The 26,324-nt window shown below is 50.9% G+C and overlaps 3 protein-coding genes across 3 annotated transcripts; 2 read left to right on the top strand and 1 right to left on the bottom strand.

Moving 5' to 3' along the window:
- The first annotated feature begins 12,579 nt into the window (after positions 1–12,579).
- LOC113146672 (polyglutamine-repeat protein pqn-41-like) lies at positions 12,580–18,533 on the top strand. Its single transcript, XM_026334736.1, has 6 exons — positions 12,580–13,098; positions 13,254–13,672; positions 14,277–15,471; positions 15,673–17,210; positions 17,454–17,793; positions 18,144–18,533. Exons 1-6 carry the CDS (start codon positions 12,580–12,582, stop codon positions 18,531–18,533), a joined length of 4,401 nt encoding a protein of 1,466 aa, XP_026190521.1.
- Positions 18,534–19,362: 829 nt separating this feature from the next.
- On the bottom strand, positions 19,363–21,310 carry LOC113146671. The gene is made up of 3 exons (XM_026334735.1): positions 21,232–21,310; positions 19,769–20,596; positions 19,363–19,562 (listed from the first exon to the last, which is right to left on the bottom strand). Exons 1-3 carry the CDS (start codon positions 21,308–21,310, stop codon positions 19,363–19,365), a joined length of 1,107 nt encoding a protein of 368 aa, XP_026190520.1.
- Positions 21,311–23,038: 1,728 nt separating this feature from the next.
- Positions 23,039–25,727, top strand: LOC34619476. The gene is made up of 7 exons (XM_026334734.1): positions 23,039–23,131; positions 23,289–23,432; positions 23,628–23,958; positions 24,080–24,387; positions 24,671–24,744; positions 24,943–25,325; positions 25,645–25,727. Exons 1-7 carry the CDS (start codon positions 23,039–23,041, stop codon positions 25,725–25,727), a joined length of 1,416 nt encoding a protein of 471 aa, XP_026190519.1.
- Positions 25,728–26,324: the final 597 nt, after the last annotated feature.

Raw genomic sequence — 26,324 nt, 5'->3', positions numbered from 1 at the left:
TCGCTTCTTCCGTGGTGTCCGTCTGCTCATGTACGAATGGATTGCAGTCGATACCTAATTGTGCCTATCGGAACGTCGTGCCTTAGTTGAATTCCAAAAGACTTTTGGCGTTCACCAGTGATGCTGCCTGTCTGCTTTCTGCGAGATTGCTACCATTATACCAGCAGACCATATCGACCACTGGTACCCACTTCTTCAGAAATGTCATCTTCATGTACAGCCTTGCCGAAGCCACCGATTCCTATGCCTTGAGACCACCCCAGGAGCAGCAAGGTAGCCAGACAAATTCCAAGAGCTGCTGGCAACGCGAGGGCGAGTTTTTTCTTCCCCCCGAAGAAATCTTTATCCTTCTGAGAAGATTGTAGGTGGGTGCTTGCAACTGCTTGATTACTTATCGGATCTGCACTATCAGCCTTGCCATAGCTGACACCCACATATTTATCCGGGAAAATGCCATTGTGTTCTTCAACAGCCGCACTCACCAACGCGGCAAAAACAAGCGAAACCACGCACAGGGAAATCATCGAAGCCCTGTGGGGGCACGGCACTAGCTTTGAACCCTGCTTCATTTTCACTCAAAATCGAAAACGTCTCCATAAATGGGTAAAAACGGATTACGCAATTGTATACTGTGAACGCGGCTCCTTTTCCATGATCAGCACGTGGTGAGAGTTGTGTCTGCGAACTAGGTGCACCAGCGAATACGGGCTGATGAGGGCTGGCAAGTGTCCACAATTTGACTTTTCCTATTTTTCCACAAAAATTATAGAGGTTCTTAACTTCAGAGTGATGCACTCCGTGTGAGTTATTTGGTTCACAGCGGGCACCCCGGGTGTCTACATCCGTTTTCTCTCTCCTCAGGTTTGATCCCCGTGCAGGGGCGTGATGCGATAGTAAATTCTCCAGAGATTACAGGGTTATTTACATTTTCTAAAAGCGCATACTTTCAAGAGCTGCATTCTTGAGGGAGTCCTCATGCGGTATGAGGTTGTATTGCACATGCGGGGTGCCGTATGCTTCATCTTTGCCCTCGCACAGTGTAGCGCGTACCGTAATCTATTTTAGTGGCGACCCTTAGCTTATATGTTCCAATGATGTTCCGTGGTTTCTTCTGCCTATTAGCGATTTGACATTTTGGGGGCTTTTTCAAGGCTCTAGAGTACGGAGGGAAAATTCGTAATCTGAGGATACTGCTATATGGTCTGGAAGCCGTCATTATTTGCACACTGATGTGCAGCACGTAGTGGGCCTCTCTGCACTGAGTCATACGTAAAAAGAGAAATGACCAAGGAGAGGCGCGAAGAGATTGCAACAAAGCAGCCTTCTATTCAGAGAACTCTGGATCCTATTTTACAAGAAATGCTTATAGGAACGGTAAACATTTGTTGATGCTCCAGCGAGTGTCCCAGGGTATATTGGGGGCGTTTAGACCCTTTATACAGACCTAAACCAGAGACCCTCTGGCATACTCATAGTACCAGGGAAGTAAAGAGCTCCATCCAGATTCGCCAGCAAGTGACGCAGTAATCCAACTTGTTCCTGTACACATAAAAGCTCAACAAACTGGCAACCCATTCATACCCATCATATTGTTGGGTGCCTTCTCTCAAGTAGGTGCAGCACCTGCACCTACTACCGCAAAACGTTTCGCCAGCTCCACAGAATTCAGCCATCAGTTCTTGGAACATGCAAACACCCTGGTTCCAAATACACAATGGAACAAATAACACCTTAGCTACTCAGACCAATGTCATCCTGAGCGCCGTATTACGCCGCCGTGCTCCATTACCTGCTAATTTTCCGCCCTGTGGATAAAGTGTGACCTTAGACATAAAATGCTAGGGGTAGCATGCATCATGCCTTACGTACAAGAGTCCACCGCTCTCCGCCGTAACCGAAGTATGACGTGTGCAAAAACAAAAGTAGCACAGCAGTCCCTACCCCCTGCTCAAAGGAACACAAGCAACAGAAAGTTGCATGCGACAAAGTCCACCAAGAATGCAGAGGAGCGTCAAGCGCTCGACACCACCAGAGAGCCCTGTTCTTCAATACACATAATTGAGATGGGGTAGTTCGGCATTGGAATGGCTCATTCAGCGACCAAGTTGGGAAGGGAGAATAGGTGTACCGTGGTCTTTCATGAGGGTGACCATCCTTATTAGGAAGCGTGTTCAGGTGATGCCAAAGCAGTCAGAAAGAACTCCTAGTTGTATCGTTTATCAGCTAACGTTGAAGACAGCAATGGTTGAACACAAGCAAATAAGAAACCCACAAGATGGACAGCCTTTTGACAAGGTCAACATCCAGTTGTAATTTTTGCTTGGTGGCGGATATCCAAGACAACCAATTACCTCTTTCCTTGCAGTGCAACTTTTATGTCCGTATTTAAACTTTGATGCTGAAAGCCTACATGATATCAATGCCTGTAGAGGCTACCAGCTGGAAAATGCAGGTCAGCGACCCATGTAACGCCCGTGTATGGAGGCGTGGGCCTACAGTAGTGCATTCTATTCTAAATTAAACGAAATATTTGTCGCGTCTTCACGTCCGCATTCTTCCAGCAATAACTTGAGATTTGATGCGTTGTCTGGATACATTGTCTGGATCCACCAGTGTTGATGACGCTGAAACAGCCACCGTTGTTCTTCCAACTATTTTGTAATTGTTCGGCTAGAACCATAAAGGCACAACTTTACATATCTAGGCACTGCATGATTTTGAATCCTGGTGGCGACTTCCTAGGGTGCAATGTTCACAAAACGCTTTCAACCAGCGGCCGAAATGTGTTCTGATAGACAATGTGGCTTATGTTGACATACGTGCGGATTTTTACAATGCCAGAAAACGATTTGGTAACCCGATGTATAACTCTTGGTGGATTGACCATGGTGTAGCCAAGGAGTTGCAAATTCCTGAAGAATACTCCAAAACTGCGAAAAAAGGAATGGCCTTTCGTACGCAAAAATATTACTCGTACAAAAACACATTGACTAAAAACTCCATTATCACACTCCGCGCATAGCCTATTGGCTCCCCCACTTCATTCGGCCGCTATTCCATTCCCCTCCAAAGACAAAACCTGCAGTTTAGGCTGATTAGCAGTCCCCGTCTTAAATCATTCTGCTTTTGAATACCATTCAAAAAGATTAAAATCTGAGCTTCGTTGTAAACCCAATAATGCGTTCTGTTTACACAAAGAATAACCCAAATGCCGTATGCAGGCACAATATTCAAATGAACTGGGATACAAAGTGCAACAGGTGGAACAAGTGGGATGCAAGATGGTTGCTCACGTCGTGTCGTCCTCCTGCTTCCTCAGTAACATTCAGACTAGGGAACTGCTGCATGCCATCCCCCTTTAGCATAATCGATCGACTCCCATGTCGTGAACAGGCCATAGACCTCCCAGAAGCATTCCTACAAAAAAGGCCTTTTTTGTGAGCTTTTCCAAAGTCAAGAAAGTCCTTGGAAAGCTTCTGCAACTGCTCGTAGCGGATTTCCCGTGTTTGCATGACGCCACGCCCATAATACTCACAGGCGACATACTGGCATACAACTATTATAGCAATAAGCTTTTTATCAGCCCCGTGCTCTATCAGCTAACGCTCCAACAACCCCGTAGACTAGCATGCACACCCCTCCATAACACCAGCTAAAGAATACTGGCGAGCAGCCCCCATCCTTCTAAGGCAAACCGCAGCAATCTCCGCTCCAGCACACTCAACAACATGTTGGCAACCTACTAAAAGGGGTGTATTAATACACTTTGGCTCATGCTTACGATCTACGTACGGACAGCGACTAGAGCTGAAGCAACTTGTAGAAACATGCGGTCTCCAGTACAAGCCTAAGGCGACGAGCTCTGCAAAACCTCATTCTGTCACTGATCTGAAGTAGGCCTTTAGCTTTGCGCAGAGGAACACGAATGCGACGCTATATGTCATGAACTAGTGCATCCTAACTAAGTTGGCGCAATGTCTAGGTAGAGTGAGTTTTTTTCACACGCACTGAAGCGTTTAGATGCATATAAAAATGAGGCAGTAGGGAATGCCTACTGCATTTATCCCTTCAAAATATTTGAGAACCAAGCATTTGTATGCTGTCAAAGATTTCGGGCAGGTTCGGCGAACGTTGGCACGGTAAGCTAAAGTGCGAATTGATTCAAGCACGCTGGCTGAGTGCTCTCTTGAGAATTTTAGGGCTCTGTTGTAGTTTCGAGATCATCAAGTAACCCACATGATTATTGACTTCGTGAAGCCTACAGCCAGCTACGCGGACCTGGCGAGGCTAGAGGCACAAGTTTTTTTCTCCCATGCAGTGACAAACGATTGCGTAGCACCAAGTGACTTGTAGAATCATTAGTAACACCGGATGTGGAAGCCAAGTTTCAACATTTTCTGGCGACAGTAAAATAAGATAATAGTACTGAGTAAATTGCATACGTCGGTTGATCTACTATTAATTATTTCAGCTTGAAAGCTGTCTTCTTTGACGGGTGTTCTTAGCGTGCAGTTCAAGAAGCCTGCAGGACTCATGGTGGTGTTATGTGCCATGTCATTGCATACACATGTGAAAGGGCTAACACGTAGCAAGCGCTGTTTGTGTCCCTACAACTGCACTACACCAACACCAACAAAAACCATTGGATCATCGCCTTCTTTATAATTATAATTAAGAGATAACACGCAACAGGAGCCTACCTAGATACCAGAGCCTGAATGAATAACTAGGCCCACATTCTGCAAATATCTGTACGAACTACCAGGTACCGCTCACATCATACGTTGACCTCAAGTACTGTCACTACACCCAACGGATTCTGTGAATTATCTGAGCAAATGAATGTGTGCCTGCTCAAACGCGGAACACACGTTGTGCATGCCGATAAATCCTGACTACTTATGCATCTCGACCTCTCTGGAGGCCTGTCTACACGATTGTTTGCTTCACACGCTACGGCAACCATGAGCACCTTTCATACACGAGATTTGGGCTTGCTCATCATGGCGAGCTCAGGAATTTCCAGTGCTGGTGCTAGCATTATAACAGACGTTGCATGCGTCAAATTTCTGGCAAAGTGAACAACGCGTCACTCCAAACTTGTTGGAGGCAACCATCCATAAAAGCAATAATCATTCTAAACATTCTAAAGGCATACACGTATAATACTAAAACCCATTTTCCACACTCGCGCTCCATTCTGAGTGGCACGTAATGATCCAACTGGTGCTTGATCCATCTGAAATAAGTGCATCTCTACGAAAGCTTCCTGTAAGCATCTTGAGCATACTGCAAGCTCATCACTCGTAAAGTTGCTTGTGCTAGCTAAGGCTTCACTTTAGAGGGGAAGGAAGACTGGGACATTTCGCGCAGCGCCTATTGGGATGCCCCAGCATGATGCAACAGGAGAAATATTATGACGCTCCTGGTAGTCTGACTTCGGGCATTTTGGCTTGAACTATACCCCGAACAGTCACCGTCATTAAGCTTAATCATGTTAAGTCATTTTTGAAAGATGGTAACACATGAAAGCTACCTCGGCGCGTGAAGTACGTATGTGCCTAGTACGACAACTCGGTAGAAAGGCTCGTGAGTACTTCTCGATTGCACATACGATGAACGACTGCAAGCCAGCTGACTCGCTCGAATGCAGTGACTCATGCGATCTGCTCGGCAACTAGCCTATCTAAGGGGTACGAAGCGGTGAATTGTGAACAATTTTCTAGTGGGTTTACCTGTATCAATCCATGTACACTTCCAATAGTTCGCGTGTTTTCTGCAGCTACTCGTGTACGGAGCATGCATGTTGCGCTCTACAGGAACAGCCTGTGGTATTGAAGACGAAACAACACCTATCGACTGCTTCATCACGTGCCTTAAATCTAGAGGCGCATCCTTAGTTGATTGAAGCCAAGTGGAAGCCTTGGCATTCTACCAAACTGTTGCACGTCGAAGTGTTTTTTAGGAAGAAAAACAGTATGATCAGTCTTAATTGTTTGACTGACCTCACCTCTCACTGTTTGTCCTGCAGTGACCGAAGCGGATGGCGTACGTGCTTGAGGTGCCCCTTCATGTTTTCGTTGAATCCTAAGACTTCGTTCATGTAGACAGACATTCAATCCCACTTGATACTTTGACAGGTCTTGATTAACTTGATGCTGGAGTACAGATAGGGTGTTTGGAAGCATGAACGACATACAGGTAGACTCAATTGTGCTCGTGCGCGTGCAAAATACTGTTTTGTGTCTGTCATCTGCGTGAATGGGAGTTCGCAGCAGAGCGTCTTCAGGGTCTGTCGAGAAGCCTGTGACTTGTGTAAAGTGCCGTGTAGTTCGTCAATGAGCCGTGAACAGCTTTTCATCATGCTGGTCTTCTTCTTTCTGGGGCTCAGCGTTGATGTACATGAGTCACCTTCCGTCCTTCCTCTGAGCCAAAACTGGAGTGTGCCTAGAGTTACTGCTCGATTCCTGCACTTTGCCATTTTAAACAAGCCAGCAAACTGCTCCTAACTGTTCGATTCACGCTGTTGGGGCAAATGATGCATCGAAACGGCTTGGAGCTTACCTGAGAATCATCTAAATAGGGTGCACCGGACGACTAGGATGTGTCCAACCTGCGTAGTAACCCCGCTAATTGCTGCACCCTGCAATGTGTCATCAAACCTAGTTCTCAGGAGCTGCGCTAATGGGTGAAAGACTACTTATCTGCGTCATCTCCTTAAAGAACAGATCCTCTTCATATCCAATGCCAAGTGACACTAGCAATTCTCAAGCATTTATGTGAGCTAATGAAAGCGCATGATTGACCCATGATGAGCTCCCACTTGTGAACCTTTTTTCTAAAGACCTCTTTACTGTGCCGCAGCTTGCGTGAATGCTAAGATTTCCCTTATACGCCCTTTTTGCTTGCCGTAAAGCTTGCGTTTACTGGGCCCAGTTCTTTTGTCCAAGTTCTTTGGCTTTGTCATGCACTTGCAGTTTCGGAGCATATGATCCGATTTCCCACAGAAGAAGCTGAGTAAGCGCAGTGGAGCTTTGAAAGCAGCCTAGGAGGGCAGGCTTCCTCTTTGATTTTTCTGCATTCCCTATAGCATTCATTTTGCGTTTCCTTTAGGCTGTGGAGTAGGCCCGATTGACACAGTTCGGACCTCCATATGTCCTAAGTCCTGAAATGGTTGTTGTTTCTCAGCCAAGGACACAGGATGCGCGCTCGAGTGCTCCTGACACCCCAAGTATCGTCTCATTTATTCGAGGCCTACATGTTGATTAGATCGCCTAGTGGCTGCCTAATTGCGAACACCTGACGCTTAAGTTTGTGAGACCCGACATCACCCACTGACAAAGCAGCTTTCCGTCTGCTTTCCGGCTTTGCGAGCCACAGTTTCAAAATTCTCTAGATACCAAACTATTGATGAATTCCCGTGTCTCAGGTTTTTGAGCCCTCCTGAGCTTTTTGTTGAGTTGCCCCTGGCATGATGATGAATCACCGCTTGTGTGCAGGTTTGCAACGTAAAAATTCCTTTAGGCAAGCAACTTCCTCTGCAAGAGTAGAGCCACCACTAAAATATTTCTCCCTCCAATATAGATGCCTCAAGGAGCACTTGATTTGATCAGCCAGCTGGAGACATACTTTATTGGGTACTTCGCAGATGAAGGAAAAATTCTAGTGCTTGCCCATCCTTACTGCTGCCGTACTTTTCTGTTGTGCATCTCCTCATCGACACATCCATAAATATTCATCTCGGCTGATTATTTATGCTGCCTCACCAATCCTGGGTTTAATGCGCTCATATTTTTGCTGGTAGGGCCGGCCCAACAAACGTCTTACCACCGTCAAGTTTCCACCAACAGAAAGATTTTCCCCCAGCTTGCTTTCCAAAGAAAAAAAGCTAGTGAATACCCTTTCTCTTGATTAAAAGAAGATAAAAATCAGGTAGATAGGATTGACAGATTGACTATTCATTTATCATCTGGCTGCAGTGCATGCCGTTCTTAGTTGAGTGGTCCGTTTAATATCCATAGTGAGCAAGACCTTATCCTGCTAAATCTTATTGAGCCTCGGTTTCTGTATCAGTTCTTCTTTTGGACTTTGCATGTCTTACGCAAAGAAGCTCAAGGCAAGAAGCCTGCGGGGGCCCCGAATGTTCGGGGTTGCGCGTGAGCTATACTGATGCACGCAACGTGTTTTGGCCTTGTGCGAAAAAGAAGCAGTTTATCACTGCATTCACAGCCAGTAAGTGAGCGGGGAGTAGCTGGATCGAGCCATATGGCGGTATCAACCATCGCGCCTCATTTGAGCTCTCTCAATATAGGCACTTAATCCCAAACTCAATATAAGCTTGATAAAATACTATGGAGCATCTTTAAAAAAACTTCAGGGATATCCTGCCAGTGCCCCTCATAGTTCGTGTGAAGAACGGAGAGGTACAGCCAGGGTACTCTTCACCCCATAAGCATTCCAGCTACTACTCTAGCACGGACACACGTTGCACTTTCTTATGTCGAGCCAATAGTACTCTACAATAAGCTTAACCAAGCAAAATCACTTCCTCGTTTCTTTACTGATTCTTTATTACATATAAATAGTGTAGCACAAAGTGCCAATGTGTAGCTTGGCGCTCAAGAAACCCTAGTTACAGGCGCTTAACTACACTTGCATAATGAAGGTATGTTACTTACACTTAACTGTCTACATATTTAAGCACAACATGTACACAGAAAAAACATAGGTACTTTTACGTCGACTTGTGTACCTAGATTGCGGATGTGCCGAGCGAAATGCACAGCCACGCACGTGTATACCACAAAGTGTACAAATATTGTATTGCCACCCCGAGGCGCACGTGGTTTCCTTAGAATCCCACATAAACTGGTGAAGTGCTGCCCAAATTGACCCTTCAGGCAGCATGAAACCGACACTTTGTGCGCTTGTTTTTTTGCCGTCATTTCTCTAGGCTGGCAGGTTGTTGGCCCTCGATAAAGAATGCCTTTCCATTTGGCATACATCCCCCCCAACAATTTTTCTCCACAGCTTGCCGTATATGTATTCCTGCTTCTTCAAATAACTTGACGAATATACAGCTCCATCGGAGCGGTCCTCCAATCAGCATGTATGGAGAAGAGATATGCAGGAGCGGTACGCCTTCACATAAAAAAACAAATATTGCGCATATGCGCATCTGTGTACCAACACTTAAAAAGTACACATATGTGCAGCGATACGCACGAATATAGGCATGTGTATGCATCCAGACATGCCTTTGCATGTGCGTATACATACTTAAATATGACCACCTTGAAGTCTGCGTATCAAATGGTACCGCAAGCGTGTATACATATGCAGGTGCTTATTTAATATCTGTGCATTCATAAGTATATGTAGTGGTACACATGTAGTGGAGGTAGCAGCATTGTTGAATCTGCCTCTGGAAATGTGACATGCCATAGACTAATTAGAAAGGGCAGGGAAACACAATTGACCAACTGGAAGCTACTGGGAACAATCAAAGCGGTTTGTTCTAAGCTGAAAACGTCAAGAACCCAGTGCCTTCCCAAAAAAGCACAAAAAGGCTTTTCATAGGCAAATCCGACAGAAAGCCTCTAGACAGGGTGGACCCCTGGAATTGCAGCAGCACACAAAGCAAACTCCAGAGCACCTCGCTTGCACCAAGTGGCAACCGCGCAGCAAGTCTTTAATCCCAAGCGCTGGGTCATGAAGCTTTACGACGAATGACGGCGTATGGTCGAGGTGTGCGTGAGCTTATTGCGAGGCGTCTTTTGGCGAACAACCCCTCCTAGGGGTGGATGTATCGCTGTGCCTTTCAACCCGCCTAGAGACTCTAATGACTTGTATTAGCACCAGCCCCCGTTGCTGCTTAATAATGAGATTGGAAAGGTGCGTGGATGCAGTGCAACTCCGCCTAAGGTATGGAAGGAACTGTGCCGCATCTAGAGCTCAGAGTTCATTTCCTGCGCTGCGATTGATCTTCCGTTTTCCCTTAGTGAATGAAGCGTTCAAACGCTGAAGGTTCAAGCAAAGTCAGATGTAGAAAGTGGGATCTCTAGTTTCAAAGCCCTGCAGCAAAGAAAACAAACTCCGAATACTGTGAGGCACATGTCCACCCCGCGAGCTGAGATGCATGCTGACTCATAAGAAACTTCACCGTATAAGAGTCTTCATATGCGGGGGCACAAGGTTCACTTGTAATGCCAACCTGGTAACACCATCTCGTGAACCATAACGTCCACACGGCAAACCCTGAAGAGAACGCACTCTTCTTTTGCAAGTATTGTTTCGAGTTCTCCGTCTAGAAATTCCATTTCTGTCTTGAGCTGCACACAAATCCTAAACCTAGGCCCCTAGAAATCTCATTTCTTCCCCCTAGAAGGAAGTCTCGAAGCCAACGAATAACATCCACCAGAGAATCTCCCCATGTTCGACCGTGAGCCTCCTCAGTTTACGCCTTTTACCTTGTCAACTAAGAGTTTGTGCTTTGCTGTATTCCTCCTGCACTGTGCAACTTTATCTCTGAGATTGATTGCTTCTCTCTCGAGATTCAATCGTTTCTCAAAGTCCACCACTGAAGGCAGCCTGAGAACAAAACCTAGAGCCGAAAGCCTCAGCCCTTAGCAAGCAGCACGAGCTTCAGGGGTGGGTATGAAGGCGGCGTCAGTTAGCGCTGGATGCAGGAACGCATCAAGAGGAGTAATCTGTATGCGCTCGATTGTTTTGCTGGCACGTAGATATGAGGATACATTGCACGGATATTGCCAAGCCTTCGGGATTCGTGCTCACTGCAGCTCCACCGAGTTGAAGAGCTGGTTTTCCGTTGTTGTTGATGAAGCTGTTTGAATAAACTGCCACCACAGCTCCCCAACCGCTTTGTCAAAGCTCGCCTGCGCGCAATCCTTAGAATACAAAAGTTAAGGTCGAAAAGCAAAGTTTTAAGAATCCCCCCTTCAGCTTATAACCTTTTTGTGCGCTCGACTACAGCCCCAGTCCACAACCCTAAACCCTTGCCTGGATCCTGATTTGAAGAGCAGCAAGGAAGTCTTCAATTTGTCTTCTGAAGGGGCCCTCTTCTGCAAGCTGGAGGAGACGGGGGAGTGCAGCAGCAGCAGCAGCAGGGGCAGCAGCAGCGGTGGTGCCTGCAGACTGCAGCAAGGCTAATACAGCAGCGACCTCTCGGGTTACGGCAAGCGAGAGGATTCGTGGGGTAGAGGGAGGCGGCGGGAACTGCCACAAAGTAGACCACCCAACTAGTGCGTGTTGCAGTGGAGATATGCTGCTGCTGCTGCCATTGCTCGTGCTGCTTCCACTGCTGGCAGTGGTAGGGAGGGGGGATGGAGAGAGAGGCGAGGAGGGAGCCATCGTTCACGTGCGTGGACGTTGGCAGCCAGTCCTAGAAGTAGCGGCCGCAGTACGTACACCGGAAAACGGCATCACCACCAGGTGCTGGCGCAATCAAAGTACAAGGGTAAGGGGAGCCAAAGAGCGACAGATCACCGAGCTCGAAATCTGGAATACTGCTGCCGTTGCTGTCTGTGCGGTTCCGGCAGCCATAAAATGAGAATACGCGCAGTGCCGCTGGGGGGGAGGGGGGGCTTGCCCATTGAACGCCCGGTAGCAACAACACCAGAAAAGCGCACCAGAAGCACTTCGGGGTGACAGCTGCAGAGCGGCTGCTACAAAACACAAAGATCAAGGAGAAAGCAAGAGCGCAGAAGGCTTTGTCGCTCCTGCGAATGTCTTGGCAGACATGGGACTGCTGCTCTAGGAGCACCACCTCCGCCGCTGATGGCTGCACTTTTGTCGGCAGCGACCACAGTGCCAGCACCAGTCCCAGCGGGGGATGGTGGTAGACTGGAAGCTTGTTTCTCTAATGCCATGAGTGGATACACTGAAGATGCAAGATGCAGGTTTAACGGAACGTTCTAAGTCTCGGAAAGCTGCTCTGCTTGCTTCAACAGCAGCTACTGGTGGCTGCTGCTGCTGCCCTTCGAAGCAGCAGCAGCAGCACGCAGCAGTTATTTTCGTGCAGCGGCAGCGGCCGCCCCGGTGACGGTGTTTGCATCAACAACATCCTGTGGTGTGCTGCTGCTGCAGTAGCAGCGGCGGCGTTTTGATGTTTCAGTTTCTTTTAACTCTTTGGAGTATCACGAAATACATCACGAGGCATTATAACCTTTTTATAGAGTGATCATCATCATCATCAGCAGCAGCAGTAGTAGCAACGGCAGCAATAGCAACAATAGGAGCACCAGCAGACTTGCTTCTCTTTTCGAGCAAACAGCGACAGCAGTGAACAGCAGTAACAACGGAAATTACAACTCCAAGAAAATTGTGGGGTTCTTGTTGAGGGCGTCTCGCTGCTGTCTCTGCACGAGCGATACCAATCACACAGGCTTGCGGTGTATGTACACCAGTTGCGGTTGCGCCACCAAAGGGAAAGCAGCGCGAAAGATTTCAAGGCAATAGCAGCACCAGCAGCAGTGGCCTTTCGCTGCAGCGCCCACCTATGGCTCGCTTCTATCTCGCGCTGCAGCAGCAACAGCAGCAGCCGTTGCTGCTGTTTTGGTAATGCAGCAGAAACATTCGCTTGATGGGCTGACTGTAGGCCCAGGAGCCGCAGCGGCAACGGAAGTGCCCTCAGTGGCACAGACATCAGCCTGCATCGAGGTCGGAGTAGCTTCAACAGCGACGCCTGAAGAGTCTCCCGCAGCATCGGCAGCAGCACCGTTTGCTGCTGCTGGCGCTGCTGGCGCTGCTCCCGAAGTAGCTTTTCCCCCAGCCGTAACTGCGTCTTGCCCAGAGGCTGCCGCAGCACCTGTCTCAACTGCACCTGCATCGTCAGCGGGAGCAGAGTCTGCTCCTGTCTTCGCTGCTGCCGCATCCCCGTCGAGCACCTGGGAGAAGGAGCCAGCAGCTTCCAGCAGCAACAGCCGCAGCTGCGGCTCCCAAGGGGCAGCAACAGCGAGGAAGACTGTGGGGGGTGTGCGGTACAGTAGCAGCAGCGGGGCATGGTGTTGCTGCTGGCTAGACGCAGCAAATAAACACAAGTACAAATACTTCCGCGTTCGAGACTTCGGGGATGAACAGGTAATCTCTTCAAGGCAAAAGTGTAGCAACACCCACCAAGTTCACTCAGCTTATAGACATGCATGGATGTGCATCTGTAGAAGGGATGCACACAATAGGGGAGGGCCTCTCCTCTCCACGATGCGAAATACTTTCAAGTGTTTGTAAATTCACAGGCTCGTGTACTAGCTGAAAAGTATTGGAGCCATAAGATCGCGGGTGGGGATGCCGAGCAACACCAGCAACAGCAGCAACACCAGCAGCAGCAGCAGCAGCAACACCAGCAGCAACAGCAGCAACAACAGCAGCAACAGCAGCACCACGTTGAGAGCGAATCCCCCGCCTCAGATTCTGCATGTGCTCCTGGCGTTGTTGCAGCTGCCGCCACAGATACTGCTTCCAATCCAGCAGCTGCAACAGCGAGCATTATTCCACCCACCGCTGCAGCAACAGCAGCAGCGACTGCTGCTGCTCCCCCTGGCGATGGAGACATTCCAGAAGGCGTCTACTTTAGAGGCTCAGGATCTCAAGCCTCATGGATTTGCCGCTGGTCGTCGGGAGGCAGGAAATACAGCCGAAGCTTTGCTGTATCCAAGTAAGCTCCGAACGCTACCCCTTAGTTCTTGGATAGTTTGACACGAAGAGGAGCTTAAAAAGCAGCCTTCAAACTGTGCAGCCTTGTTTCGTGCACGCGCATCGGGTGCTCGCAAGGCGCGCGTAAAAAGCCCTAGCTAGCGCCACGCAATGCATGCCTCTACGGCTCCTTACGAGTAGTAGCTAGCGCCACGCAATGCATGCCTCTACGGCTCCTTACGAGTAGTAGCTAGCGCCACGCAATGCATGCCTTTACGGCTCCTTACGAGTAGTAGCTAGCGCCACGCAATGCATGCCTTTACGGCTCCTTCCGAGTAGGAGCTAGCGCCACGCAATGCATGCCTTTACGGCTCCTTCCGAGTAGGAGCTAGCGCCACGCAATGCATGCCTTTACGGCTCCTTTCGAGTAGTAGCTAGCGCCACGCAAAGCATGCCTTTACGGCTCCTTTCGAGTAGGAGCTAGCGCCACGCAAAGCATGCCTTTACGGCTCCTTACGAGTAGTAGCTAGCGCCACGCAACGCATGCCTCTACGGCTCCTTACGAGTAGGAGCCGGCTGCGAGCAGTAATAGATCCATAGATCTAGCGAGTTTGTTCGCGTTTCAGGTATGGTCCAGCCTTGGCTAGGGAACTAGCCTTACGCTTTCGGCAGCAGCTGAAGGATACTGAGGGAGGGAGCGACAACCCCACCAAGACTAACAGCAACACCAGCAGCGCCTCGGCAGCTGCCGCAGCAGCAGTGGCAGCAACCCCTGACACAGAAGTTCTCTTCGTCTTGGATGTGGAGGACGGAGACGCGACTGCTTCTGCCCCTGCTGCAGTCAGCAGCAGCACAAGCAGCAGCAGCACGAGCAGTTGTGGCTTGCGGTTCGATTCGGAAGGTGTGAGGTGGATTTGCTGGTGGCGATTTGGCGCGGCAGCTGCTGCGGCTGCGTTTGTTGTTGGGCGCTATCCGTTCGCTGTTGCCAAGCAAAAGGCTGCCGCTGTCTTCCAGTCGAGGGTACTGGAGCTGCAGCTGACCAGCGGCTGCAGCGGCAGTATCCACATGAAGAAGCTGCCTCCCGCTGGCGCTGCTGCTGCACTTGCAGCCGCGGCTGCTGCTCAGGCTGCAGAGGAGGGGCAGCTGCATTACCAGCAACGCGAGTCTTCGACTCCCGACGAGACTCCCAGAGCGAGTCCAACCAGTTTTAGAGGCTTATTCAAATCCTCAGCAGCAGCAGACGCAGCGGGAGCTGCTGCTGCCGCACCAGCGTTAGGCACTGCAGCAGCAGCAGCATTGGCAGCGAAAGCGGCATTGGCAGCGACGGCAGCATTCGCACCAACGGCACCAAAATTACCCGCCGAACTGCCAGCCTTTCTTCAGCACCTGCCTCAGGCATTTGTTGCGGAAGTGGTAGCGACTGCGGCTGGGGGTGCTTTTGAAGCGTTTCCTCGTCCTTCTGCTGCAACAGACGCAGCGGCAGGCGCTGCTTCTGCAGCCCCTCTTTACAGCCTCTGGGGAGCTCCAGTGCCGCTGACATCCTTAGATCCTGCAAATGCAGTAGCAGCGGCAGAAGCTGCCGAGGCTGTTGGTGTGCGTGGCTGCGTCTTATTTGAATGCTGTGGCAACAGCGCGGCTGGTAGCAGCAGCAGGGGGAAGTGGGTAGCTAGCTGGATCTCTGAAGGCTTTACTCGCAGGAGAGCTTTCCCCGTTGTTGCGAGGAGTGCCTCTGTCGGCTGGCGGGTGGCGTCGGAAGCAGCGCAACAGATGGCTCAGATTTGGCTACAATTGATTCTCTGTAAAGCAGCAGCAGCAGCAGAAGCTGCAGCAGTGCCAAAAGCAGCGGCGCCAGGAGCAGTGGAGACAGCGCGAACTCAGCAGCAAGAATCCCTAATGCAGGAGCAGTTGAAGCAACAGCAGCAGGAGATGCACGAATGCGGCAAGCGGCAGCGTGGGCAGCGTCACTTTGTGCAGCAGCAAAACCGCAAATTGCATCTCGAGCTTCCGCAACATCGAGTACAGGTTAAGGAGGATCCTCCATCTGCTTCGCCATCGCAGGCGCATTCGCAGAAAGCCGACGCGACGCTACCAGAACAAACAGCAAAGGGGGGAAGTCTCCGGAAGACTGAAGAAGTCACAGCACCAAAAATAGAAGCGGCAACGCGAGCAGAGGAGTCGCAGCATGCAGTGCAGCAGTATTTGAGTTGCTGCAGCACACGTCCTGGACTGTCTTTTCTGATTGAGAAGGGCATGTGGGTAGTGGATACTCGTTCGAAGGCTTTTCCTGCCGCGCCATCAACGGCGGCTGCTGCTGGAGATCCCACTACTGCCTGCGGAAGCAACGCCTTGACCTTTTCCGTGCAGGAGCTGGGGTGGCATGAGGCTCGCTCTGCTGCTGTGCGGTGTTACGATGATCTTGCAGCAGCAGCAGCTGCAGTCGGTTCTGGCCCTGCAAGCAGCTGGATGTACAGCACGATGTCTGCGCCTGCCTGCGGAGGTGCATCCAGTGGCTCACTGGCAGCAGCCGCTGCCGCAGCACGTGTGGCGTCGGCAGAAGCTGCGGCAAGCACAGCCGCACCAGTGAATGCAGCCGCAGCACCCGTTATCGCAGGAGGGGGAAAGCAGCAGAGAGGGGCTTTACGGCAGCAGCAGCAGCAGCCGCCAGCCGTAGAAGAACTGCTTGCTGCAGTGCAGCGCGCCTCCGTTCCATGCGATGCCTCAACAGCAGCAGCAGCTGCTGCTGCAGTGGGAGCCAAGCGTCAGCAGCAGCAAGCTCCTGCTCACGAGCGTCTTCTCCTCGGTGGCGGCTGCAACAACGCCTCCAAAAGTGGTGGTTGGACTGCCTATCACCTCTTTCGACCCCATCTCCGCTTTAGCCGCAGCACGGCAGCAGATGCCTTCAGGGGTGGTGCCTGGCGATTGGAGTGGTTGCAGCCTCTCACGCAGGATGAAAAACAGCAAATGCAGCGACAGGAGGAGCAACAGCAAGGCCTTGTAATGCTGCAGCAGATGAGCTGGCCAGTGTATATCCAGCAAGTCGGCGCTCAGGCTGCGCTCCTGCTGGTGCTGTATCTGAAGCAGCACATTGAAGCAGCAGCCGCCGCTGCAGAGGCAACGCCAGAGGAACTGCTGCAGCAAGTGCACCAGCTGCTTCTGCAAGCAGTTGCAATCCAGCAAGATTGCATACGCTGCAAGGGTAGCCGGAGGCCGCTCCCGCAGCAACTGCAGCAGCTAGAAAAAGAGTTACCTCCCGATACACTGCAAGCTGCCCAGGCGCTTCGGGATACCAGCGGCAGAAGAAGGCAAACGGGTCCAAAACCTACTGCGGCTGCTCCTCCTCCTGCTGCTGCTGCTGCTGCTGCAGTTCCTGCTGCTGCTGCTGCTGCTGCAGTTCCTGCTGCTGCTGCTGCTGTTGCAGTTCCTGCTGCTGCTGCTACTGCGGCAGTTCCTGCTGCTGCTGCTACTGCTGCAGTTCCTGCTGCTGCTGCTACTGCTACTGCGGCAGTTCCTGCTGCTGCTGCTACTGCGGCAGTTCCTGCTGCTGCTGCTGTTGCGGCAGTTCCTGCTGCTGCTGCTGTTGCTGCTGCGGCAGTTCCTGCTGCTGCTGCAGTTCCTGCTGCTGCTGTTGCAGTTCCTGTTGCCGCCTCATATGCCTTGGCTCCAGCACTCACAACTTCTCCTATGGCTGCGTTTTTAACATCCGCTGCTGGACCTGCCGCAGCTGCGACAGCCGGTACAGACAGAACTGGAGCAGTAGCATTGCTCCCGCCTGCAGCTACAGCCTCTGGTGTCGCAGTGCCTGCGCAAGTGGATGCTGCCACCCTGGCACTGCATCAGAGGCTTTTGCTCCTGCAGCGGCAACTGTTGCTGCAGCGGCAGACGCTGTCAATGCACCAGCAGCTGTCGCCCGACCAAGTGCAGCAGCTGTTGCATGCGCGGCGGTTAGCCGAACCCGCTCAACAACAGCAGCAGCTTATTCTTCAGCAGCAACTGTTACAGCTCCATTTGCAGCAGCAGACGCAGCAGTTGCTACTGCGACAAGAGCACCAGCAAAGAAAGAAGGCGAGAATCGATGTTCCCCCAACCCTACAGGCAGTACCACCACAAGCAGCAGCAATCCCTAGGAAGTATCCCGAAGGGCTAGTCCGTGCGCTGCAGCCTGTTGCTGCCGTTCTTGGACTGCAGCAGCAGCAGCTATATGTAGACGTTCCGCCAGACTGCACCGGCAGCAGCTGCAACAACCAGTCAGATGCTCCCGGCCCTGGTGCATCAGCTGAGTGAGAGGCCATTGCGATTGATGCCAGTGCGGCAGCTGTATGCTTCAGCAGCTACTGTTGCATGACCAGTAGCTGCGATTTTTGCTGTCTAGATCCTAGAATGCTACTTTGTTATAACGATGAGACTCAGGGTAGGCTGTGCACGAGGCGCGGCAGCAGCCACGCTATAGACAGGGACGCCCTCTTAACCCTAGAATTCGTTCCACCTGTACCTAGGTGACAAAATACGGTGCACTAGCACGAGTGGCAGCAACGGCATCCGCGGGCACCGCCATGGGTGTACTTGTCGATAGGGACTGCTCCCGTGTGAAAAATTGGCGGTTAGATGGAAAGACACCTGTTCAACAGCAAGAACAATTCCAGGGAGGGAAACAGGTTCTGCGGCCAGGATATGCCTCAGTCCGTGGTTGTGGCTGGAACTGCAGCCGCTGCCACAGTGCTTGTGCGGCAAAAACCAGCCCTGCAAAAGCCGCCTGTTCGTTCACTGTATGCATAAACCGAGGTGGCAGCAACCAGAGAGATATCTCTCATCGCACTTCTCACTGTACGTCCGCGCATCAAGTTCAAGATGGGGAGGCCCCCAAAGAAGAGGCTGTGTGCTTGTAGAAACCAACTGCTTCGGAAACGAGGGAACTCGGGCTTTATAGGAGAACCCCTCGGGGATAACCCGAACACAGTAAAACGCAATCGTGCATTGATGCCAGCACATGGGCCTGTATATGTACGGGCATGCACATTAGCCTTCTTCGGTGTTCGCATGAATCTTGACTTTACCAATCCCTCTAAAATGAAATATGCAAATGCATGAACTAACGTATATGTGCGATGCAATCTCACATACATCTGCATTGAAAGGGAGGAGGCGTGTGTGTGACAAGGCGGAGGAAGGCGCAGAGTGGCAGAAGGAAGCAGGAAGAGCCACAAACAATCGAGCGCAATCCTACAGAGCTACTTACAAATGTAGATGGACGCGAATAGCAAACTGGATGTAACTACAAAAGGAAAATCTACGTGGAGATGCACCGAAGAACAAATGTTGAGATGAATGCATATGCGTCCATCGTCATCTGTGGTTGCATACGTGCCAAGGTGTACATTATAAATATGTAGACGCATGAAATTGGATAGATTAACTGGTTTTGCACGGAGGGAACACCAACCGAAGTACATGAGGGTGTCTTGATGTTCACATTCAAATTGGGCAGGCTCATCGTCTGAAGCGGGCACCCCATAACAGCAACCACATACATACATTGGCGTGCAGCACTACAGCGTACAAAAAGTTCTGTCTGCCTTGGTTGTTATGGGTGCTGTTGTTTGAGTTGCGAAGGCCGCTTTTTTCGCTGATGCCTCTGTTCGTCAGTAGCGCAGTCCGTTGCCACAGCCGCAGTTGCTTGCCTGCTGATGAACGGACTCCATTCGAGCTCCATTTTATCTACGCCCCACAGCAGGCTAAGTCTAGTCTGTATTCTTTGAGCTGCTGCTTCTCGCCTTCTGACTTGAGCCTGAGCTTATGACCAAGACAGAATACCCCGAAGCCTAGGCCTAGGCAAACTGCGAAGAAAAGGTAGACATTGAATGTCATCACCACCAACATCAACAGGTAATCATATGCGTAGACGAGGGTGCAGAGGCCTGTTTTCAGCAGCCTGATGGTGTAGGGAGCCGTCGCTACACGCCACGTGGATTGCTGTTGCTCCTTTGCTGCTGACACCGTTGCCGCTGTCGCACCCGCACTCCAGTGGTCAATGCGCAGACGTAGAAGCTTCAGTGCCACAGAACCAGAGCCCAAGAAGAACCACAAGATGCAGGAGAGCCAAAAGTACACCGCCTGCACACACAGATATTGGGAACCGAAGGTTTCTTCGTAATTGCATGTTCTCCTCCAGCTACCGTTAAAGGGCTGCACCCTGCTCGTAAATAAAGAGACATATACACGTGGTGAATTGTGCCACCACCACTGTCTCTGCGTACGGCTTTCAAAGTTTCATCTCTTACCTCTGTCGTTTCCCACGATTTGAAGAGAATAACTGTGTGTGTGGAAGCCTGGAAGCTCATCGGCATCACGCCGCAGCAGCTGCTCTTGTTTCCGCTTGCGGGTTGATGACCTCCATTTGACATTCCCATATTGCCTCCGCAGCAGCTTTTAGAAACGATATTATTGTCTGATAACGACATGCCTGCTGCATTTCTTGCCGTGTTTTCGTTTGCGGATTCATGACCTCCACCTGTCATTCCCTTCTTGCCTCCGCAGCAGCTTTTGGTAGCGATTCCACTTTCTGCTGACGGGATGCCTACTGCCGCTGTTTCACTTGCCATGTTTTCGTTTGTGGATTCATGGCCTTTACCTGTCTTTGCCTTTTTGCCTCCGCAGCAGCTTTTGGTAGCGATTCCACTTTCTGCTGACGGTATGCCTACTGCCGCTGTTTCACTTGCCATGCCGCTGGACGGCGGGCTATGCTCTTCTGGTGTGGTTGTTGCACTCTCCGTAGCTGTCGTAGGAGCAGTCGCATCGCCATCGGATGCAGCAGCTGTATCGAAGGCTGAAGGATTAGCTGCCGAACCATTTGCTGCTGCCACATTCTCTGCACTCGAGCTTTCTGGGTTGGATGAAGGGGGCGTCGGCTTCTTGCCCTCAGAGCCATGATCCGGAGCCTCGGAGGCATCCACTTCTGCAGCATGCAGCGGCAGGACGCTGTTGCAGCAGCAAATCGAAGCCACAAGCAGGGGAAGGGGCAGCAGATTCATTGCAAGGCTGAGGGCAAGTAACGGTTATCCGATGGGCAGTTCCGCGTAAGAAGGCGATTTACATGCATCCCGCAGCTCAAAACAATACTTCCTGGCAAACAACACTGCAGAAGCGCAAAAACGACGCAGTTTGGAACCCCCCAAGATGGTACTCAGAAGCATGAAGACGAGCACTGTAGATTCCGCAACACCCAGAAACGCGAGCCGCCCTGAAGGGGTCCAAGACGCCGAGAAGCTCCTGAACACCGATAGAATGAAACACACAAGGTCCCTAGCAATATTGCGCTACGGGTGATTTTGAATTGTTGAATCCTCACACCCTCGCCTGTACTGCGGATGCATACGGTGTCGGCTTCCCTGGATGCCCTTCTCCTCCCTCCCCCCACAGTGGATTCGGGTACAGATATTAGGGGGCCCCTCCAGCGCTCCCCGTAGTGGCATTATCTAAGTGTTCTAACGAACAAACTTTTGAGCGAGCAAGTGATTATAACCGATATTGGTACTGAAAGTCTAGAGAGTAAGCTCACGAGGTTGCAGCCCTGCTAGTCGATGTGACTTGTGGCTGGATCCTCCGCGAGAGTTGGTTGGGAAGGAGCGCTACCACCGAACGAATATCGCTGAACGCTGCACGCCATTGTTTTTTGGGCCGGCTTGCGCGAAATTGAATTTTTTCTGTATGTGAGCACGAGTAGCAGCAGCACGAACCACCGCAACCGTAGGAGGACGAGACAGCGTAAAGGGGATCTCCCACTCTAGCAGAACCTAGACTCTGTGCATTGCCATATGGACTCGAAAGAGGGAGAGAGAAGCAGGAACGGCAGTTCTCCCGGGTGCTTTTCCGCATGTGTGTCAGCTTCGGCTCTCGAAACCTCGCTGCTGGCATTAGCAGAGCAAGCGCTGCATCCCCTTTACTCCCTTAGCAGCTGCGCCTGGTGACGGCAATTCCGCACTCTTGCCGCTCTTTGCACCGGCATAAACACAAGATGACTCCCTTTGTAAAAACTGCATCTTGCTGGGTGGGTTTCCTTCTTTTCCACCTTGCCACGGCAACGAGGGACGACAGCAGCAGTCAGACCGTCTTCACGACACCTGGAGGTAGAAGAACCATGAATAAAACATCCCCTCGCCTACCCTGTACATCCCTTCTGGTGTCTTGCCCAGCGTCTCTTCTTCCAAAGGCTCATCTTTCAGCCCCTGCTTCCTCGATGTGGTTCTTTTTTCATCTCACTTGGCCTCGCTTTGTCTCTTCTTCCACGTCGCTGCGCTCTGCTTCACTTTCGTGCATCCTCTCCCCCTTCTGCTCCCAGCCCTTCTCACTTCTCCTGTGAACCCCTCAAACGGCTGACGCTTTTCTTCCTCATTCCCGTGTGCTCAGATGCCACCCTCCTCTCCTTCTCCCCATACGCGGGCAGCTCCGAGCTGAGCCCCCTTAGAGATTTGGCCGTATGGGGGCAGCATGCAGGCAAAGAGGCGGCTTCCACGGAGCACCTGCTGCTGCAACTGCAGAAGCTGGAGGAGGCAGAGGACGGGGAGGAGCCACAGCAGAAACATGTGGACGGCCTTGCGGAGGCGCTACTCAGGGCTGCTGCATTAGCTGCCGACTTCCAAAAACTGCAGATCCAGAGAAGAGTCTTTAAAGAAGATCCCCAGGTGGAGGAGACTGCAGAAAAGTACGCAGCAGTTTTGTTAGGTTCAAGTCTAGGGCCTTTTCGTGAAGCCTCTATTCTTGACTACCCCAGTGTCTCTATTTCTGGCCTGAGATATGAGGGCATCCCACACTAATTACGCGTCGCTAACACCCTTGGCATCTCGTGGAGCGCATGCATGCGACTCTGTTGCTCGATGTCTCTTGTCATTCCCTTTGCAAGGCGCTTGCTGTTCGCGTGGCGTAGGCTGTACGAGGAACATATGAAGCTACCTAGCATGGTTTTGGCCATGTCAGAGTCTGTGGTTTACTTCGCTCTATCCTCTGATGCTGGAGCATCCGTGCAGCCGTTCCTGCGTGTCGGTGTGCCCCCGATGGTTCGTTTGAGCGACGCTCTCCGGGCATTGCAGAAGTTCAATCGTTTCATCAACCTCCATAAGATCGAGCACAACCAGCAAGGCAAAAGCTATTATCTCACCATCCAGCAGGCAATTTGCATTTCTCAGTCCGACCCGGAGGCCGATGTCAGAGAACAGGCGCTCCTCGCCTTAGACGGGTGCCTATTCAAAAACTCTCTCACCAACTCCAGACTTTGCTGCTCAAAAGAACGCCAACGCTAGACTGCGAATCACACACACACGCGCCAAGTTTGGGGCTTAGAACGCGACCTCGCATGCCCCGAATTCCAAGCCACTGCTGCATGTGCTCTTGCAGCGCAATGCGAGTGCCCAAGTTCACGGACCAAGTGGTCAAGAGCCTGCGATTGCTACTCCGCGCGATTGAACAAGAAACGAACGCCAAGGGATACACGGTGAGGGTCCAGCGTTCATGCGCTTGGTGTCATTCCAGGGGTTCTGCTGAGTGCTCCCCACTCCTCAGTTGGCGCGGCACGTGAGTGCTTGGAGCCGGGTGTGGGAACTCAGGGTATGAGGATGCTGGTCTTGTGTCTTCATGGGGTTTGCGCTTAGGATTTGCCGACGGAAGAGAACTTTTTCGGGGATATGGACGTAACGCAGGCAGCAGCACTGGTCACGTTAGGAGCGCGCTGCGGATTGTACAAGAGAGCCTTGAGGATAAGGAAACACATTTTTCTCGGTAGCAAAGAAGGTCTGGTGAGCTTTGGCTTGTTCTCCAGATCTGCTACTTGAACGAGTTCGGGCCGTTGGGATGTATCTACGTGTGTTTTGAGGCTTGCCGCCGATGGACTTGAGGAATTAGACGGTGCCGAGGGCTTCTTAGGCGTAGAGCTGAGGGTGCTGTGTGTGCCGCTTATCATGTCGTCTTGCGGTGCGTTTTCTGCGTTGCAGCACTTTGGTTGGGGGGACCGCTTGGCCGTGCCTGTCGCAGTGCCTCAATTGGTCTCAGAGTATGAAGAAGCATTTGGCCTCGTCTTAGATTCGCTGTCTAGCACGGTGCCCTCAATGGTCCCTTTGTTAACTCGGTTGGTCAAGGAAAAGAGAATTCAGGTTACAGTCGGTACCCCAACATCGCCAAGGCATATTGTGTATTGCCCCTGTGCGCCCTCACCCCTTGGCACTGCGATCACCGGCGACGCGTACATCTCCCCCTTAACAGGGTTACTTTTATCCTTCAACTATACACCAGAGGCCGGAGCCGCAGGATTGGCACAGTTTTTATGTAAGGCGCCAGGGTGTCTGGGGAGGGGGAGCGACGAAAACGCTTGGAATTTCGTAGGGGCCTCTGGTCCTGGCGCAGATGAGTTCAAACATGTGCATCATGGTTTGCGGTTGCGGTGCAGGGAGTCATTTGATGGAAGCCAAGTTGCAGGAGCTAAATCCGCTTATGGCCTCTTTTGTTTCGCTGGCTCCTGTTGGGCCTAGCTCGAGAGGCGACGAAAGCGCCAACAACATCATTAGATCCAAAAGCGTCTTGCTGCGCTCTAATTCACTGCTGATTGAGGCCTTCGGTCTTTGGGGCAAGCATGTGGCCTTTTTTGAAGATATCAATTCCGTCTCTCACCCTCACCTGCAACTACGGCTTCTGCTTTCATACCTTGACGAAACGCTCGGCAGACTTGTCAAGGGTTCGCTCAGAAAAACCTTTCGGGTAAGGCGCATGCGGTAGCTTAATCCCGCAGTTTCCATACATAAACCACAGATACTATATAAATGAGGGTATATTTGCTTCTTTCGCATTCACGCTGTGCAAAAAACACAAAATCTGAACTGGTTTCCAGTGTATGAGAACAAGGCCGCAAGAGCTTGCCAGCGTGCCAACCTAAGCGGCACATTGCACTTCGTGTCCTCTTGAACCGCCGGGATTGCACAGATGTGTGAGGAGTCTCCCTGATTAACGTGTACAGTCAATGCTTTGTGCGTTGTGGATCCAGAAAAGGCTGAAGCAGTGGAGCAAGAGCACCGACGGCCTTGAGGAACTGGAAGGCATGTGGCTTGAATCTTTCAAGTAAGGGAGGCATGCCCCTAGTAGGCACCAGGGTTTTCTCGAGAAACTCCAGCCATAACCCGAATTCCCTCAAGAGAAGCCCACGTTGGATTTACGATCGCCAGGGGTGTCACAAATAGCTCCCTATGGCCTCAAAGGCGCATGAGAGTTGAAGGGTATCGCAAGAGCCCTTAGTGCATTGTGAGGCACTGTGCGTAGGGACCACTTTGGTCCGGAGGGCGATGTGTTCGACACTTTTGCCGGCATCCGTTCCCAGTGGCTGTTTTCTGACGTCTTGGAGGAAATGCTAGCCGCCGATAGCAGCAATACGGCGGAAGGCAACGGGTATCTAGGAACACCCCCCAAGCCCGTGCACATATTGGCTTTTATGGCCCTCTTGAAGGTGGCAAATGACTGTTACTTTATCAAGGGGTACCAGAAGACGGAAAAAGGGCGAAAGCCAACGCTGGAAGCTATTGCCGAAGCATTCGAAACTTTTGTGGCGGAGGCAGAAAGAGACGGCTTCGTTAGTGCTCTAATTGCAAGAGGCGCCGCACTTATGAGTCCAAATTTCTGGAACGACGCACTGCATCAAGTCGTTGGTAAGGTCTGAGACGCTCTGCAGGATCTCCTGTCTGTGTCCGAATGCCAGGCTTTTTTCCGAGTGTCTCTTTCTTCTCTGTTTATAAGCCTTTGGGTTGATTCTTGCACCTACGCGTCTCGATCCCTCTGCAATCCTAGTCTCCTGTGCATTGTCTCCCTGACATCTCGGTCTCTGTGCGTTTTTTTGCTCTTTTGTTCCTTTACATGCTCCTCTTATTCGTGCCTTTTCACAGCTTAAAGATATATATATATATATAGCTTTGCATGAATCTCATGCTCAGCTTCCTTAACCTTGTGAGCTTGTACATGTGGATGCAGACAAGCCAATCCTGGAAGCAGAGATGCTGGCTCGAGAGCTCTCCTACCTCATGTCTCCCACAGCTCGAGGAACATTTCAGTAGATGAGCATGCAGTGAGAGTTAAGGGACTAATCACCGATTTAATGCTTCATGGTTCATCTCGTTTCTCTCCGTGACTCGCAGAATCTTTGCCTCATGTTGCTCTCTCGCACTACCTGCTTCTATTCCTCTGTTGGACTTTCACGTCCACTCGACTTATGTTTACTACCCTTCTTGCCTTGCGTGTCAAAAGGTGTTCTACCGCATATCTTGGTCAACAAGAGTGTATCTGCACACAAGTACGAGGATAAGTAGTGCATGTATGTGAGGAATGAAGTTACTTTCAGCCTATATGCAAATACATGCACATATGCGCATTAAGGTATGTTACTTTCGAACAGGTTGATCAGTGGATATGCTTGTGAACAAGCTGCCAAAGTTGTAGCTTGCGCACTTAGTGTATGCGAACGCGTGTATATCCTTGAATTTGCAATCTGTCCCCGCAGCTGCACCTTTAATATGTAGTAATTGAAACTATAAATGACGGAATTAAAAGTATAGAGCCTCCTTCCTCGGACTCATCATCAGCATCCAAAGATTCAACCCCAAAGACTTTAGGGTTCATATGTATATCAGTACGTGTGCACTATTTGGGTTGAC

Source organism: Cyclospora cayetanensis, unplaced genomic scaffold (genome assembly GCF_002999335.1).
Source record: "Cyclospora cayetanensis isolate NF1_C8 unplaced genomic scaffold, CcayRef3 CcayRef3_contig_49, whole genome shotgun sequence".
Taxonomy (NCBI): Eukaryota; Apicomplexa; class Conoidasida; order Eucoccidiorida; family Eimeriidae; genus Cyclospora; species Cyclospora cayetanensis.
The sequence above is the reverse complement of the archived record's forward strand: the minus strand, read 5'-3'. Positions and strand labels throughout refer to the sequence as shown.

Coding starts and splice junctions, on each gene's coding strand:
- LOC113146672 (XM_026334736.1), top strand. CDS start 12,580: ATGCAGCAGAAACATTCGCTTGATGGGCTGACTGTAGGCCCAGGAGCC. Junction 13,099..13,253: donor GAGACTTCGGGGATGAACAG/GTAATCTCTTCA, acceptor GTAAATTCACAG/GCTCGTGTACTAGCTGAAAA. Junction 15,472..15,672: donor AAGCAGCAGCAGCAGCAGAA/GCTGCAGCAGTG, acceptor CATCGAGTACAG/GTTAAGGAGGATCCTCCATC.
- LOC113146671 (XM_026334735.1), bottom strand. CDS start 21,310: ATGGCGTGCAGCGTTCAGCGATATTCGTTCGGTGGTAGCGCTCCTTCC. Junction 20,597..21,231: donor CGCGGAGGATCCAGCCACAA/GTCACATCGACT, acceptor ATGCTGCAGAAG/TGGATGCCTCCGAGGCTCCG. Junction 19,563..19,768: donor ACCTTCGGTTCCCAATATCT/GTGTGTGCAGGC, acceptor TGCTGAAAACAG/GCCTCTGCACCCTCGTCTAC.
- LOC34619476 (XM_026334734.1), top strand. CDS start 23,039: ATGCGAGTGCCCAAGTTCACGGACCAAGTGGTCAAGAGCCTGCGATTG. Junction 24,388..24,670: donor CGCTCAGAAAAACCTTTCGG/GTAAGGCGCATG, acceptor TTGTGGATCCAG/AAAAGGCTGAAGCAGTGGAG. Junction 24,745..24,942: donor ATGTGGCTTGAATCTTTCAA/GTAAGGGAGGCA, acceptor CACTGTGCGTAG/GGACCACTTTGGTCCGGAGG.